Source organism: Saccopteryx bilineata, chromosome 3 (assembly GCF_036850765.1).
Source record: "Saccopteryx bilineata isolate mSacBil1 chromosome 3, mSacBil1_pri_phased_curated, whole genome shotgun sequence".
Lineage (NCBI taxonomy): Eukaryota > Metazoa > Chordata > Mammalia > Chiroptera > Emballonuridae > Saccopteryx > Saccopteryx bilineata.
Genome location: NC_089492.1, coordinates 240134098 through 240152405, shown reverse-complemented (window position 1 = coordinate 240152405; position 18308 = coordinate 240134098). Strand labels below are relative to the sequence as shown.

Sequence of the window (18308 nt, the reverse complement as noted above, 5' to 3'; positions counted from 1 at the left end):
ATCTGGAGTACTTTTAAAAGCTTTAGTTGGATCATTAACTTATCTCCTCCCTGCAGATGTACCATATTTTATTAACAACTTACAGATGCAAATCATCAGTAAAGTATCTTACTTGTAAGCCATTCATTTCTCTGGATGTCCACCATTGAAGCTCTGAACAATAGTTTGAGGCCAGGATTAAAAGCTTTAAGTATTCCATGAGTTTCCCACCAGTCCAGATCTTTCTGTTTGTGTCCTTGCCAGCTGTTTCTCCTAGGGAAATGGTGTGAGCTTGCTGTGGAAAGTCAGAGGTGTCAGTTTTTCCACAGTTGTGTGACTTCACTGACCTTGCACACTTTAAGGCTGGAATTTAAAAATAAAAATGACCACTCTTGTCAAAAGAATTACATTTTTATGGACTCAATATAATGGAGTATTATATTAAAATTTTAGGGATCATGGATTAATTTTTTTTTTTAATTATTGACTTTAGAGCAGCGGTTCTCAACCTGTGGGTCGCGACCCCGGCGGGAGTCGAATGACCAAAACACAGGGGTCGCCTAAAGCCATCGGAATTCAACCTGTCGTGACCCACAGGTTGAGAACCGCTGCTTTAGAGAAAGAGAGAAAACCATCGATTTGTTGTTTCACTTACTTATGCATTCATTGGTTTATTCTTGTATGTTGTCCTGATTGGAGATTGAACTCACAGCATCGGTGTATTAGGTCAATGCTCTAAACAACTGAGGTACCTGGCAAGGGTGGGATCATGGATTTTTAAAAATAGTATATGTATTTTCCCATCACCTTCTTCTTCAACTTTTGAATAACTTAGGAGAAAAATGTTTTTGTGGAGAACAACAACAGAAAAGCAAATATTCTCTGAAGTTTACATTATATTTATACGTTATACTAACGGAGTTCAGAAATATAGAAAAGAGATTAGAGTGCCGATCAGATGCATTCTTTCAGATGGAACTCATAGGCTTGACAGATTTTTTAAAATCAGGAAATCTAGGAAGAAATAAAGTTATGCTTTTACAAATATTGGATATATTTTTTCTTGTAAATTTAGGTTGCTACTTTGGACACACAGATTGCAGATGATGCTGAGTTACAGAAGTATTCGAAGGTAAGCATTATTTTTTTAAAAAAGGTGACCTTTTTTTTGTTGTTGGAAGAACTTGTGCCAAGTTCTTGTCAAAGAAAGTAAATTAGTGCTGTGAACTAAAGTTACCAGAATTTTGTCTTAGACATTTTCTGGAAATGTGGTGAATTCTCACTTATGAAAGGTGACAGTTAGTTATGCCTGGGAAGAACATGAGGTCCCCTTGTACCGCTTCCCAGAAGCTAAAAACTCAGGTTTTACTACTTTGCTCACCTTAAAGGTAGTATACAGAGTAACATTGTGTGAAGTGTGAGTAAGCTTTTCAGATATTATAAGAAGGCCATTTAAAGTTTTCCTTAAAATCAAGACCACAAATAGACTTGAAAAAATCCTCTGGGTCCAGATGTTTAAGGACAGAAGAGTGGTTTATCTTTGAGTATAAGCAATGTTTTTTTTTCTTGAACTAAAATAAAATTTATACTAAGAACTTTATTTTTTAATGGCAAAATGCCAAAAGTTAACTTTTCCAGTTTTTAGGGTCCTCTTACTACAAGTTAATCTTATAGTTCCTATTCTAGATAATTAACAGCCAGGGAATTGAAACTTAGAGAAGGCTTCTAGGTGGCTTGCTCAACAGATGATGAAAAAAGTAAGGTTCTCTTGTCAGAAGGACAGTTTAAAAAATTAACAGTTTAATCCCACATGGGGCATATGAGCTAAGCCCAGTTTAAACTCTGCTGCCATAGGTGTGTGTTATAAGCTGTGGAGGCAGCCCCAACTCCTGGTGACTCTACAAATGAGTGGTGTTCACAGTGTCTTGTCCTCAGCAGCCCAGCTCAATTCCTGTATCTTGTGTCTACTGTTTCTTATATGGAGTCAATCCATTGCATAGTTCAGTGGTCGGCAAACCGTGGCTTGTGAGCCACATGTGGCTCTTTGGCCCCTTGAGTGTGGCTCTTCCATAAAATACCACATGCGAGTGCTACCTCAGTAAGGAATGTACCTACCTATATAGTTTAAGTTTAAAAAATTTGGCTCTCAAAAGAAATTTCAATCGTACTGTTGATATTTGGCTCTGTTAACTAATGAGTTTGCTGATTGCTGACCACTGGATAGTTGGTCCTCCTCTTTTCCTATTGTCTTCAGATTTCTCCAGAATTACTGTCTTGTCTAAGGAACCCTGCCTACTCATGATGTGCCCAAAGTAGGAAAGCTTCAGTTTTGTCATTTTTGCCTCCAGCAATACTTTAGGCTAATTAGGACCCAACTGTTTGTCTTTCTAGTTGTCCAGAGTATCTGTGGACTCTCCTCCTACACCATATTTCAAATGAATCAATTCTTTTTTCTCTCAGCCTTCTTCACTGACCAACTTTCACATCCATACATAGTAATTGGGAATGCGAGGGTGTGGATGATCTTTGCCTTTGTCTCTAATGACACATCTTCACTCTTGGTTATCTTTTCTGATTCTTCCACTGCCCCTTCAAGTCTCAGCTTTCTCTTGATTTCTTGGCTGTAGGCCTCCATTTGAATTGATGACCAAACCAAAGTTAGCAAAACCTTTAATAATTTTGATGTCTTTATTATCATTGTTGAAGTTGTGTAGGTGATGTTCAAGTGCATTCTCTAATTCTTTGCAGCATGCCAGTATCCAGCAAATGCTTGCAGTTAGGTCTGAGTGCCTCTTCCTTTTCTGAATTCAGTGTGACCTTCCAGCATTTTCACGCCTTATGAGGTGGAAGCCTTTGCTGCAGCACTTTGAGTGTCACTTTCCATGTGTGGGAAATTAGAGCAATGGTCCTATAGTTACTGCACTCCCGGGTATCTCCTTTCTTGAAGACTAGGCTGTATAGCGAACATTTCCAGTCTTTAGGCCATTGCTTTGTTTTTTATATTTGTTGACATATTCTTTTTAGGATTATGACAAATTTAGTCTCTGCAGCTTGAAATAATTCTACCATTATCCCATCTACCCCTGGTGATTTATTTCTTTCATTATTTATTTATTTTATGCTGTCACATGCAGTATTCAAAATGAGTTTTCTGTGTCTCATGTGGTTTTTGTAAGAACTTATTTCTTTAAATAGTTCTACCATTTCTTCCTTTGCGTACTTACTTGTGATGAATACTTTTCTTCCATAATTTTATATTAAGTGTGCTACAATTCTTTAAGTTTAGGTTTCAAGGCTGACACTGTGGAGAGTATTTCTTTCCTTCTGAGATAACCTGCACTTTGAGTTACTTCCTTGTTGTGGGCCAGCTGACCAAGCTTTCCTTACATGTGCAGTATGAAAGCAATGTGGCACAACTCCTAGTTAATTTTAAATTATTTCCAAAATCATCTTTATATTTGATGACAGTGGTCACTAACTCCATCTAAATATATTGAGAGGGATTTATTTCAAAATGACAGTAAGAAATATAAATGCTTCATCTAACTTCAATTGTTGTTAATTACTGTAATATAGTTAACCGATTACATTGAGTTCAAATTCTGACTTAATCCACTCACTAGTTTGTAAAATTATCTCAACTGTATGTCTCATTTTTCTTGTCTATAAAAGGAAGATAGTAATAGATTAGTATTTGCTTCATGGGTTCTATAGGCATTAAATAAAATGTGCCTACAATGGTTGCAAGCACATAGTAGTCTGTTATTCTTTTTTTGTGTGTGTGTGACAGACAGAAAGAGGGACAGATAGGGACAGACAGACAGGAAAGGAGAGAGATGAGAAGCATCAATTCCTTGTTGTGGCACTTTAATTGTTCATTGATTGTGCTCTCATATGTGCCTTGACTGGGGAGCTCCAGCAGAGTGAGTGACTCCTTGCTCAAGCCAGTGTGACTTTGGGCTCAAGCCAGTAACCTTGGGCTTTAAGCCAGTGACCTCTGGGCTCAAGCCAGCGACCATGGGGTCATGTCTGTGATCCCATGCTCAAGCCAGCGACCCTGTGCTCAAGTTGGTGAGCTTGCACTCAAGCCTGCATCCTCAGAATTTCAAACCTGGGTCCTCTGTGTCCTAGTTGACACTCTATCCACTTTACCACCACCTGGTCAGGCTAGTCTGTTATTCTTAGTTATCATTCATATAAATCAATAATGTTTTTTTCTAAAATTATACTTTATATTAAATTTTTAGATACTGGAAATTTTTTATTTTACTCTCTTCCAATTTATTAAATTTCCTATGCCTAATTTGCTAAAATTCACCTATTGAGTCCTTAATTTTAGTTATGCTCTTCTATTCTAAAAATTTTTTTTGTTTCCCTCTCTCTTTTATTTTTTTGTGTATGTATTTTTCTGAGGTGAGAAGAGGGGAGGCAGAGAGACAGACTCCCACAAGCGCCCAACCTGGATCTACCTGGCATACCCACTAGGGGGTGATGCTCTGCCCATCTGGGGCTATACTGTGTTTGCATCTGGAGCCATTTTAGTGCCTGAGGCAGAGGCCATGGAGCCGTCCTCAGTGCTTGGGCCAACTTTGCTCCAATGGAGCCTTGGCTGCGGGAGGGGAAGAGAGAGACAGAGAGAAAGTAGAGGGGGAAGGGTGGAGAAGCAAATGGGTACTTCTTCTCTGTGCCCTGGCTGGGAATTGAACCCAGGACTTCCACATGCCAGGCTGATGCTCTACCACTGAGCTAGCCAGCTAGGGCCTGTTTTGTTCCTTTTTAAATTATAATTCTTTTGGTGGAATTCTCAATTAAAAAAACTTGTATGTGCCATCTTTCCCCCTATTTCTTGAACATATTAACCACAGTTTATAAGGGCTTTGAGTAATTCAATATATGGATGAATTTTAGATGTGTTTTTGTGGTTTGATGTTTTCTCTTGTTATGATTATTTGCTTGTATCTCTCATCATGCTGTAATTTGACTGAATGCCCATCATTGTGAATGCCAATTACAAAGCACTTAAGGTGGTGTTATCTCTGTCCAGTAAGGAGATAGAGTGTGTGTGTGTGTGTGTGTGAGAGAGAGAAAGAGAGAGAGAGAAAGAGATATAGGTGTGTGTGTGAGTGAGAGAGAAAGAGAGAAGAAGAGAGGAGAGAAAAAGAAATAGGATGTGTATGTGTATGAATGAGAATGAGAGAGAGAGAGAGAGAGAGAGAGAGAAAGAGAGAGAGTGGTGTTGGTGGTCATCCAGACAAGGCAGAGTTACAGTTTTGGTAAGGTTCAGACTATGTCTGGTTTGCCTTTGCTCCTAAGATGTAGTCTTCTAGTACTCCACATGAGTCTGGGAGTATTTACCAATCCCCTCTACCTACTGGAGCCTGAACTCCATTTCTAGCTCCTTAATAGTTTGGGCCTCTGAAGAAAAATTTTTTTTTTTTGTATTTTTCTGAAGCTAGAAACGGGGAGAGACAGTCAGACAGACCCCTGCATGCGCCCGACCGGGATCCACCTGGCATGCCCACCAGGGGGCGACGCTCTGCCCACCAGGGGGTGATGCTCTTTCCCTCCGGGTCGTCGCTCTGCCGCGACCAGAGCCACCCTAGCACCTGGGGCAGAGGCCAAGGAGCCATCCCCAGCACCCGGGCCATCTTTGCTCCAATGGAGCCTCGGCTGCGGGAGGGGAAGAGAGAGACAGAGAGGAAGGAGAGGGGGAGGGATGGAGAAGCAGATGGGCGCTTCTCCTGTATGCCCTGGCTGGGAATTGAGCCCGGGACTTCTGCATGCCAGGCCGACGCTCTACCACTGAGCCAACCGGCCAGGGCCTGGGCCTCTGAAATTTTATCTTTTCTCTTAATAGTTTTCTGATTAGCTTTTTAGCCTACCTCCCCATATAGCATAGAACTCAAGAGATGTCCTTGGGTGAGAACACGGCTTCTCAGCTAAGATTCAGTTTATCATGTAGTTCAGCTTTAGTGATCTGTCCTCCCATGTTCAAAGCTATAAGACCCTGTATCATCATGTTCAATGATAAGGAAAGAGGATAATAACCATACTTTGTGTACATCTTATAGAATGTAATTGTCTTTCTCCAAAAAGAAGATACTCTTTCTCACCTTTATTCCCTAGTTTCTTACCACCAGTCTCACGAATTTTATCTTCCCAAATCAACTTTTATGGGATATTTATATATATGTGTATATATATATTATTTATATGCAATATATATTATATATGCATTTATTACACTCAGTAACTCTAGTATAAAGTTGTGGAAGGGCTTAGAGTTAACCAGACTTTCAGAGGCACCTGATAGAAACTCACAGTACATTCAGCTGTTCATTCACTCATTCATTCATTCATTTATCAAATATTTAAAAATATCTACTCAGTGGTCCTCTGTTGGGTACTGGGGTTTCAGAAGAGAACATAGCAGAAAAAAATCCCTGCTCTATAGAACTTACATTTTAGTGAGCGGAGATAAAATAAATAAGTTATATGGTATGCGTGATATTTGCCATGCAGAATATTAAGGCAGGGAAGATGGATAAAGAATTCAGGAGACTGTGAGTTTGCAATTTTAGATAGGTTGACCAGGGAAGACCTTATTAAGAAGGTGACATTTGGGCCTGACCTGTGGTGACACAGTGGATAAAGTGTTGACTTAGAATGCTGAGGTCACCAGTTTGAAACCCCTGGCTTGCATGGTCAAGGGACATATAAGAAGCAACTATGAATTGATGCTTCCTACTCTTACCTTCCCTTCTCTCTCTCTCCTCTCTCTCAAATCAATAAATAAAATCTTAAAAAAAAAAGAAGAAGAAGGTGACATTTGGGAAAGCATTTTAAAAGGTGAAATAGCAGCTTCTACAAAATATGAACAATAATAATGCTATGTTGTAGATGATTAAATATAAATATATTTAATATATAACTTAATTAATGAAGCTCAGTGCCAAAACATAAAAATTGCTCAGTAAATGGTAGTTGTATGTTTCATGTACTTTTAATCTGACCCTTTAAAGGCTCCTTTTGAAAAGCAATTTTTATAAGCTATTATGAAATATTTAATTATTAATTATTATTTGAAATTTTGTTGTGGTGAAAATTTTTTTTAATTTAATTTTTGGTTTGGAAGAAATAGTCACCCATACTTGCACTATTTTCTTTTCATATTTAGTTGTTATCTATATATGTAGATTCACATGTATATAGTTGGTACACCCAGCCTTTTGTGTAATATATGTATATACTTTTTCCACATAAAATTGTCATGTATATTTACTTTTTTACATCAATTTCTTCCCCTTTTTTTTGTGATAGAGACAGAGAAGAGAGAGGGACAGAGAGAGGGTCAGATAGAGACAGACAGGCAGGAAGGGAGAGAGATGAGAAGTATCAATTCTTTGTTGTGGCACCTTAGTTGTTCACTGATTACTTTCTCATATGTGCCTTGAACCTAGGTGTGGGGCTGCAGCAGAGTGAGTGGCCCCTTGCTCAAGCCAGCGACCTTGGGCTCAAGCCAGTAACCTTGAGCTTCAAGCCAGCGACCTCTGGGCTCAAGTCAGTGACCATGGGGTCATGTCTATGATCCCACACTCAAGCCAGCGACCCTGCGCTTAAGCTGGTGAGCTTATGTGCAAGCTGGAGGAGCTTGTGCTTAAGCTGGCCACCTCATGGTTTTGAACCTGGGTCCTCTGTGTCCCAATCCGATGCTCTATCCACTTTACCACCGCCTGATGGGCTCAATTTCTTATTTTTTGAAAATTTATTTATTGATTTTAGAGAGAGAGGAGGAGAGAGGGACAGAAACATCTCTCTGTTCCAGTATGTGCCCTGACTGGGGATTAAACCAGCAAACTCTGCGTATCTGGACAGTCCTCTAACCAACTGAGCTATCTGGCCAGGGCTACATCAATTTCTTAATTATAAATGTCCACAGATATTTATTTTGGTGAATTATTATTGATTGGTTGATTTTAGAGAGAAAAAAAGAGAAGAAGGGAGAGAGACAGAAGCAGGAGAGCACTCATTTGGACCTCCATTTAGTGATGTGTTCACTGGTCACTTCCTGTATGTACCCTGACCCGGGATAGAACCTGCAACCTTAGTATTTTTGGACAATACTCTAACCCAGCGGTTCTCAACCTGTGGGTCGCGACCCCGACGGGGGTCGAACGACCAAAACACAGGGGTCCCCTAAAGCCATCGGAAATACATATTTTATTTAAAAATGTATTGTATAATAAATATTCAATATCTAACCAACTGAACTAACTGGTCAGGGCCATGAATTATTATTCCCTTATTATTAGAAGTTTAGTTAATTAAGTTACTTCTCATTTCTCCTTACAGTATATAAAAGAGACTAGCTTTTCAAAACCCATTTCAAAGATAAGAATACTAAAATTTGCCTCAAACTTTATAGCTAGATAGTAGTAGAGGCAGGTTGCAGCTTAGAGCACATTCATTCATTTCCAAAATAATTACTGAGCTCCTCCTACTCTATGCCTCACTACTCCCACCTGGGGGAAGCAAAACGGAAAAGCTGTTCCCACAGAGCTTAGATTCTGGGCTTAGGTAGGAGCGTGATAATAAACAAAAAATAACTTGGTAAGATGTTTGTAGATTGTAAGAAATGATGCAAGGAAACAAACAGGATGATGAGAACCTAGCTGAGGGCGGGGTACTTTAGAGAGAGAGCCAGAAAGAGCCTTTTTAAAAGCTCAGGCTTGAAGGATAAGAACTGCTCATCTGGGAAACAGGTGATCCGCAGGAAAGGGCTAGCATATATGAGGAATGGAAGTTGTTTGTTTCAGAGTGTCTGGGTCAAACTAAGTGAAGAGTGATCAGATGAGGGACACCAGGTGCTCTGTGGCCTCGAGATCCATGGTGGTAAGCCTGTGGAAAGACACCAGTGCAAAGATTTAAGCAAGGTAGTGTCTTGGTCTGAGGTCAAAGCTGCATGTTTTTCCTCTGCCCCATCAGCTTTCTTTCTTCTTCTTTTCTCTTTTTCTTTTTTTGCAAGGTAGGGGGGAGGGAGAAAGATGAGAAGCATCAACTCATAGATGCATTGCTTTAGTTCATTGATTACTTCTCATATGTGCCTTGATGGGAATGGAGGCTCAAGTCGAGCCAGTAACTACTTGCTCAAGCCAGCGACCTTTGGGCTCACGAAGATCCTATGCTAAGCCCCGGATGGTTTCTGCACTCAAGCCAGCAATCTTGGGGTTTTGAACCTGGGTCCTCATCATCCCAGGTCGACACTCTATTTACTGTGCCAACACTGATCAGGCCCCATTAACTTTCTGATTAAGAAAATTATGTGCTGACCAGGCAGTGGCACAGTGAATAAAGCATTGGACTGAGGTGCAGAGGATACAGGTTCAAAACCCTGAGGTCACCGGTTTGAGCACAGGCTCACCAGCTTGAGCACAGGCTCATAGACATGACCCCATGGTCACTGGCTTGAGCTCAAAGGTCGCTAGCTTGAGCAAGGGGTCACTCACTCTGCTGTAGCTTGCTGGTCAAGGCACATATGAGAAAACAATCAATGAACAACTAAGGTGCCACACCAAACAATTGATGCTTCTCATCTCTCTCCCTTCCTGCTTGTCTGTCCCTATTCATCCCTCCCTCTGTCTCTGTCACAAAAATAAAAAGGAAGAAAGGAAAGAAAATTATGTTTCATGGCTGTCATTGGTTTTCATAAGGATCTCGCTGTCTTTAGATGGTCCCTCCAGTTTCCACCCCATAGCCACCACTTTTGAAGGGATTATGATTCAAGAGGCATCTTCATATATTGTGGGCCAGTGGACTTGTGGAAGAAAGGGAGGTGAAAGCAATTTACAGTGGCTTGAGCATTAGCTGTACTGCTTCTAGGAAGCTGTTAGTTATGACACAAGAATAGTTTTCCCGCATCTGGGGAAGACTTGCACTTTTGGGGATGGCTTTCTTGGCAAGTGTTTACTATTAAGATAATCACAGTGTTGTGAGGGAGAAATATTAAGCTCATTCCAGTGATCTTGCTGCTGGCCATCAGTTGTGATATGAAGCAAGCATTATTAATATTCCTCTTGTGGGAAACAAAAATACTAGGTACAATTCTCTGGTTTTGAACAAGGCAGAATGACAGATTTTGCTTGATTTTTCCTCCTAAATTGTATTCTCTGAACCATCCTCTGAATGACATAGAATGTGAGTTTCCTCCTCACTCTCAATGAGTAAAGACAATTTTTCAGGCAGTGGGATGACTGGGCTCTCCAGGAGTTGCATTGTACATTGCCACTCAGTTACCAGGGTCAGTTTTTGCTTTAACTACATTATCTCCTTTATTTCTCACAGTTACCCTATTGGGCAGGAGGTATTTTCTCCTTTCCATTTTTAATATGTGGAAACTGAGTGTCAGGCAGTTGAAGTGACTTGCCTAAGAGCATATGTAGCTAGTAAGTAGCAAAATCAAGAAATAAGTCAGGGGTTATTTGGCATCTAAGTCTCTGCCATTCTTTAATCTTTTGAATAGATACCATATGGAATATACATTTTTGAATAGATAATATAATAATAGATAAGGTATATAATTTAAAAGTTACTGAAGTTTCCCTCCCATTCCAGTCCCCTTCTATTTCTCTCCAGAGACAACCAACCTCTGTTACCAGTTCTCAAGCATGTAATTGTATACTTTGCTGGTCTCAAATAACTATAATAACAGTGGTTATTGACTATGGTAGATGGCCTATCAGGAACATCAGAGGAGCTTTTTCAAAATACAAGTGTCCTATTTTGTTACTCCTGACCAATATTTTGATTCCATAGGTTTGGAGTGAGGATTGTAATTCTTTTCTTGGCTTACTCCATTGAGAATTATTGCTTCGGCCTGACCAGGCAGTGGCACAGTGGGTAGAGTATCAGACTGGGATGCAGAGGACTCAGTTTCAAAACCCCAAGGTTGATGGCTTGAGTGTGGGCTCATCCAGCTTGAGTGTGGGGTCGCTGGCTGGAGCCCAAGGTCGTTGGTTTGTACAAGAGGTCACTTGCTCTGGAGCCCCCCCCCAGTCAAGGCACATATGAAAACACAATCGATGAACAACTAAGGTGCAAACAACAAAGAATTGTGCTTTTCATCTCTCTCCCTTCCTGTCTGCCTGTCCCTATCTGTTCCTCTCTCTGACTTAAAAAAAAAAATTATTGCTCAGGTATTGCTAAAATGCCATATGTGTATTCAGTGAAGGAGGTATTATTTCTTCAAGACAGAGGAAGAAAGTTTATTGGGAGGATGGGATTTGAACTATACTCTGAAAAATGGGTTTGCAGAAATAAGAACAGTGGATATTCCAGATGGAGGAAATGCCATGAGCACAGGAAGAGAAAGAGTTGTCATGTGTCAGAAGCTCAGATATCACTTGGGCCAGACAGGTAACATAAATATCTGAAATGATGTGACAACTGATACTTGACCTTGGTGTTAGAAACTGAAGAGAACCCTCAATATATTTCTGTACAACAGAACACACAGTGTTTATTTTTTGAACATCCAGAATTAAAATTTTACATGGGTGAGAAAAACTAATATATAAATGAAGCTTTCATGGATTGTCTTACATAACCTGAGTGAACACACCTAACTTTGGAGACCATTATGCTATATTTCACCCTTAGTTAAATCTTGAGCGCGGGCTCATCTGGTTTGAGCAAGGTTCACCAGCTTGAACCCAAGGTTGGTGGCTCGAGCAAGGAGTCACTGGTTTGCTGTAGCCCCCCGGTCAAGATACATATGGGAAAGCAATCAATGAACAACTAAGGACCCGCAATGAAGAACTGATGCTTCTCCTCTCTCTTCCTTCCTGTCTGTCTGTCCCTCTCTCTGTCTTTGTCACACACACAAAATAAAAGCCTCATTCTTGGAAAGTTTATTTCTTATTTGTGGTAAACTTAGTACCTCTTTCCCCCAATCTTTAAACATAAATGGCTATATAATATCTTGTGTGTGTGTGTGTATGTGTGTGTGTGTTAGAAGAACTTGATCTCATTTGATCTTTATCATTTTAGCACTGACAGTAAATCATACCATGTGTGTGTGTTAGAAGAACTTGATCTCATTTGATCACACCATGGCCACACTTTCCTTGAATACATTTCCTTGCATCCTCTATTTGTCATCAGGATCATGACAATCTGCTGCTCCTTAGCTTTGTCAATTTCAATAAGGACCCCTTGGAAAGCTCATTGAATAAGTGCCAAAAAGCTTACCATGCGATGTGTGTGAAAATGCCAATCATCCATCTGTTGCATCCACTCCTGTCATTTTAGCACTTTCTGCTCTCTCTCTAAGAACTCAGAATACCAAAAGGTTGGACAACTGAAAGAGACAGATGAAATGGTTGATTTGTTTAGTTGCTAAATGCAGCAGAGACAGGTAATTAAACAGTCCTGCTCCTACAGAGAAGCCCTCAGCAATGTAATGTGAAGGCTCAGAAATCCAGCTGTACTCAGATGTAGATGCAGAATTAATATTAGGTAGGCCTCTTTCAGATTGGCAGGTTTTGTAAACATCATTCCTGGTTTACTTGCTCAGTGTGATTAAAGATGGAGCATGTGTGTTTTGTTCATGGTTTAAGTACTAGGGAGCATGGTGTTTATAATAGATATAAGCTGGAATAGCCTAGAAAGGTAGAGCCTGGTGTCTGATGGGAGAGGATTCCATGAATAAGCCTCTGCGGCTCCTCAATGCTTAAACCAATTCTTGATGTCAGCTGTTCCGTGGGTGGGGGTCAACCATGTGAGTAGAGCAGGATTGGTAAAGGCTGGGGTGGGAAATTGGAATCAGTTTCCTCTTTAACCCTTTTTTATGGGGCACATTATTATATAAGTAGCAAAGATCTCTCTGTGTGTATAGCAATATCTTTGTTTTAATTTGGGCACTAATTTCCATGCTGAAATTGCAACCACTATCTACTGAGTTGCTAAGACCAAAAACTTAGCAACTAATCTTTCTCACTTATCTCCCACAAGGACTCCCTCAGCAGTCTCTTGATAGATCTGATTCATTTTTTTTAAGTGGGAGGAAGGGAGATAAGACTCCTGCATGCACACTGACCGGGTACCCCACAACCCCTGTCTGGGGCCAATGCTCAAATCATTTGAGCCACTGGCTGCAGGAGAGGAAAAGAAAGAGAAGGGAAAGGGGTGGGGGGAGAAAAGCAGATGGTTACTTCTCATGTGTTCCCTGACTGGGGATCGAACTCGGGATGTTCGCATGCTGGCCCGACGTTCTATCCATGGAACCAAACCAACTGGCCAGGGCAGGGCTGATTCATTCTTTTCTTTTAAGACTCACTTTACATGTGTCCCCATCTCTGAAACCTGAGCAACTTTCCAAATGGCCTGTACCCATCATGTCTGACATCTAGACCTAAGTTAGTTCCTTCACAGCACTATCACAATTAATAGTTATTATTCACTTGTTTGTTGGTGAATTATTTTTTACATATTTGTCTGCATGTATCTGCTCTCTCTCGCTTGCTTGTGAAGGTAGAGACTTTCTTTTGTTCACCCTATAGTTCCAGCTCATAGCTCAAATCCTTACACATAGTTTATATTCTAAAAGTATATGCTAGGTATCATGTTTAAACTTGATTGCAGATGAGTGGTATGCTGGTAAATTCTAGCTCTCAAAAAGGAAAATAAAAAGGCAGTTCTGATTTGTACAATTTATCAATATCTGTAGTGTAATCTCCCGCTGGGTAGATTTCAAGCTACCAAAATGACTGAAAATCACTGAAAGCTGAGTAGGGCAGGGATTCACAGTAGCATTTCATTGTTGCAGGTTTCTCTGTGAGAGCAGGACTGTTTCATTATCCAGTCCAGCTACAGTTAGCGACTGAACAAATCAATTGTTTCATCTCTTTCAGTTGTTCACCCCTTCAGTGGCCTTTAAGTTCTTAGATAGAAGTTGTTTCTAACATATTTATGTCAGTTAGAAGTCACTTCAAGAACATGTTTTAAAAAAATGTGTTAAGAAATAATTAAGGCCTGACCAGGCAGTGGTGCAGTGGATAGAGAATTGGACTGGGATGCAGAGGACCCAGGTTTGAAACCCCAAGGTTGCCAGCTTGAGCCTGGGCTCATTCGGCTTGAGTGTGGGCTCATCAGCTTGAATGCGGGGTTGCTGGCTTGTGTGTGGGATCATAGACATGATCTCATGGCCACTGGCTTGAATGTGGTCACTGTCTTGAGCCCAAGGTCACTGGCTTGAGCAAGGGGTCACTTGCTCTGCTGAAGCCCGCTGGTCAAGGCACATATGAGAAAGCAATCAATGAACAACTAAGGTGCTGTAACGAAGAATTGATGCTTATCTCTCTTCCTACCTGTCTGTCCCTATCTGTCCCTCTCTCTGTTCCTCTTTCTGTCTTTGTCACACACACAAAAAAATTAGGAAGTGATGGATTTTGCATACTTAATACATTTAATTTTAATATTATTTAATTGTAACCTTATATAATCTGTGTGTGTGTGTGTGTGTGTGTGTGTGTGTGTGTGTGTGGCAGAGAGAGTCAGAGAGAGGGACAGAGAGGGCAGACAGACAGGAACGGAGAGAGACGAGAAACATCAACCCCTCGTTGTGGTTCCCTAGCTGTCCATTGACTGATCTCCCACACGTGCCCCGACTCAGGGGGCCACAGCAGACCGAGCTACCCCCCGCTCAAGCCAGCGACCTTGGGCTCAAGCTGGTGACCTCGGGGTCTTGAACCCGGGTCCCCCGCATCCCAGTCCGACACTCCATCCACTGCGCCACCGCCCAGTCAGGCATAATCTAATTTTTAATAATGGGTATATTTAAGAGCTGGCTTACAAAATTCCTGAAAATTGCACAGTCTTACAAGCAGGCTTCAGCACTCCCCTAGAGATGACTTATGGGTAGACCCACTGACCACTCTGCCCTAGTGTTTGGCCTATAAACGAAGGAAGAAAGTTGGCGAGAGGGGTTGGTAAATTATTACAGAAACATTTCTCTAGGAGTTTTTATTCTTCTTTTACTGCTAAAGAAGATGACACCAATGTCTCCTAGCTTGGAGAAATTTGATACAATGACCAGACAAGAGAATAAGGTGGCAGCAGTGAGAACTAAAGAAATCAGAAAGAAGGAGTAAGAGGAGAAACAACCTTAATCTTCCATTTACAGTGCTAGAACATCTTATTTCCAGGGACAGTTGTAGATTCTGAGGTGCGTCTTGCTCAAGAGCACTTCTTTTCAGAAAATTAGCCCAGGCCCAAAAGTCATTTATGCCAATTTTAGTCATTGGGGTCTTAGTCAACTGGACTGCTTGCCACTTCAAATTTGTCCATGTGTTTGTAGTGGGATGGAAATGTGCCCCAGGTGGTGTCTGAGGCCAGGCTTGTGGAACGCTGGGAACTCAGTGCAGATGACTAAGGGGCAGTGACAAGCTCAGAGGTCAGAAAGAATAGAGACTATGAGGGAAAGAGCCATGTTGTGGATGAATTACCCCTTTGTGTAGGGTTTTTTTCCTTATCAAGTACACAGTTAGGGGTAGCCCTGGTATTTTAAGATGAGTAGCCTATTGATATAGGAAATATAAATCATAATCAGTGCCATTTATCATATTGAGTTTATATAGTCACAATGAGAAATCATTAGCTCAGTCTTTGAAAGTCAAGGAAAGGGAGTTTGGTGAATGCCCTTGACCTTTTACTTTGACATTGGCTAGTTTATTAACACTTAACTCATTTCTTAGCTCGTTTAAATTCTTTTAGGCCAACAGCATCAATTTTTTTTTTACGGGCAGTTTTTTTTTATTGTGGTAAAATATACATAACAAAATTCCCCGTTTTAACCATTTTTAAGTAATTGTATAATTCAGTTATTCCAAGTACATTCATATTGTTTTGCAACTATTACCATTATATATTTCCAGAACTCTTTCATCATCCCAAAACAAAACCTGATTTATGGGCAATTTTTTAAAATTTAGACAATTAAATTTAACATGGTGACATTGGTCAACCAGAGCACATAGATTTAGAGAAAACATCTCCATGTCATTTGGACAGTTGATCATGCCGTATACCCATCACCCAAAGTCAAATCATCCTCTCTCACCCTATATTTTGTTTTTCTTTAAGTCCCTCCCCCTCCCCCCTATTCCCCTTCTTCTCCTCCCTTCCCTTCCCCTGGTAACCACTGCATTTTTATCTATGTCCATGAGTCTCAATTTTGTGTCCCACCTGTGTATGGAATCATATAGTTCTTAGCTTTTTTCTGATGTACTTATTTCACTCAGTATAATGTTATCAAGATCCATCCATGTTGTCATAATTGATATAATGTCATCATTTCTTATGGCTGAGTAGTATTTCATAGTATATATATACCACATCTTCTTTATCCAATCTTCTATTGAAGGGCATTTACATTTAGTGTAATTATTGACACTTGTGGATTTCCTATTGCCACTTTATATACTGCTTTCTGAAAGCTTTATGTCTTGTTTGGTTCTTCTTTTTTGTTTTTTTGTCATTTATTTTTGTTTGGTGGTATTCCATACTTTTATCTTCTGTTTCTTCTTTTTTTAAGCTGCTTAAGTAGTGGCATTTTCAGGCATGGTTACCATTAGGTTATTAAAAGAAGAATTATCATATTTATTAGAGTCCATTATCTCATGAATGCTTCTGTACTCCATTTTCCTTTGCTACTGCTGATCTTTATTGTCTCCCCTTTTATGTCATTGTTGTCGCAGATTATCCTTGTTTTTATTGTGGTTTTGTTAAAATTTTTACTCATAGTTTTGTCTTTGTATCTGGTCGGATAACCCCCTTTAGTATTTCCTGTAGTAGGGGTTTTCTGGTGGTAAATTCTTTCAGCTTCTGTATGTCTGTAAATGTTTTCATTTCCCCTTATATTTGAAGGATAGCTTTGATGAATATAGTATTCTTGGCTGGTAGTTCCTCTCTTTCAGTACTTTAAATGTTGGGGTTCACTCTCTTCTGGCTTGTAGAGTTTCTGCTGAGAAATCTGACAATAGCCTAATGGGTCTTCCTTTATTTGTTATATTCTTCTTCTCCCTAGCTGCCTTGAGGATTCTTTCTTTGTCATAGATATGTGATAATTTCAATACAATGTGCCTTGGAGTAGGGCTGTTTGGGTTGAGGTAACTCAGTGTTCTGTTTGCTTCTTGGATTTGAGGCTCTCTTTCCACAGGCTTGGAAGTTCTCATGAATTATTTGTTTCAATATGTTCTCCATTCCCTTTTCCCTCTCTTCTTCTTCTAATAGACCCATTATTCTTACATCGCTCTTTCTGATAGAGTTAGACAATTCTTGTAGGGCTTTCTCATTTTTTTTTTTTTTAATTTGTGAGTCTCTCTCTTCTTCTCTCTTTGGTATCTCTAGTTGCTTGTCTTCAATGTCACGGATTCTCTTTTCTAACTGGCCTGTTATATCAGCCAAGCTAGTTACCTCATTTTTCAGTTCGTGTATAAAGTTTTTCATCTCTGTTTAGTTCTTTTTTATAGTTTCAATTTCCTTGGTAAAATACTCTTTATTTATTAAGTTGTTTTTTGAGCTCACTAAATTGCCTGTCAATGTTTTTCCTGTATCTTTCTGAGCATTTTTAGAACTTCAAGTTTGAATTCTTTGTCATTAATCTCCAAGGCTTCCATGTAATTGAAGTTTTTTTCTAGAGACTTTTTATCTATCTGAACTATGTCTCTGCCTTGTATATCTGTAATTTGATCTCTTTTTCCTTGATGGCATTTGTGATTGGTATTGTTAATAACCCTACACGAGATAACTAAAAAATTATAAAAAAAATAATTGAAAAAAACAGTGAAAAATACAAATTCTGTAAATAATGATAAGTAAAAGAAAACTACAGATAATAAAAAGTAGAAACAGAGAAAAAAACAGAGTGAAGTAAAAAAACAAGTAAAACGCCACAAAAAGAAGTATGAGTCTAAAATATAATAACTTGATGAAAAAAATCTGACTTTGGGTGATGGGTATGCAACAGAATTGAATGACAAGATAACCTGGACATGTTTTCTTTGAATATATGTACCTTGATTTATTGATGTCACCCCATTAAAATGAATAAAAATTTACTTATAAAACGAAACAAAACAAAACAAATAACTTGATGAAAAATGATGTTCAGGTGAGAGGAAGAAAAAGAGAAAAAAAGGAAAAGAAGAAAAAGGTGATAGAAGGAGGAGAGAAGGAAGGAGAGAAAAAAGAGAAAGTATCAGAAACAAACCCTTGCAAAAATCAAGAATAAAAAATATAACAACTAAGGATAATGAACTTCACATTGGAAAAGG

General features: G+C 39.6%; 1 protein-coding gene across 10 annotated transcripts in view; it reads left to right on the top strand.

Moving 5' to 3' along the window:
• Positions 1 to 18308, top strand: part of PATJ (PATJ crumbs cell polarity complex component) — a 418144-nt gene that overhangs the window by 57043 nt on the left and 342793 nt on the right. For all 10 annotated transcript variants that reach the window (XM_066269036.1, XM_066269031.1, XM_066269034.1 and 7 more), the window contains exon 14: positions 1055 to 1111. In XM_066269036.1, coding sequence (XP_066125133.1) covers positions 1055 to 1111 — 57 coding nt within the window. The remainder of the gene's footprint in view (positions 1 to 1054; positions 1112 to 18308) is intronic.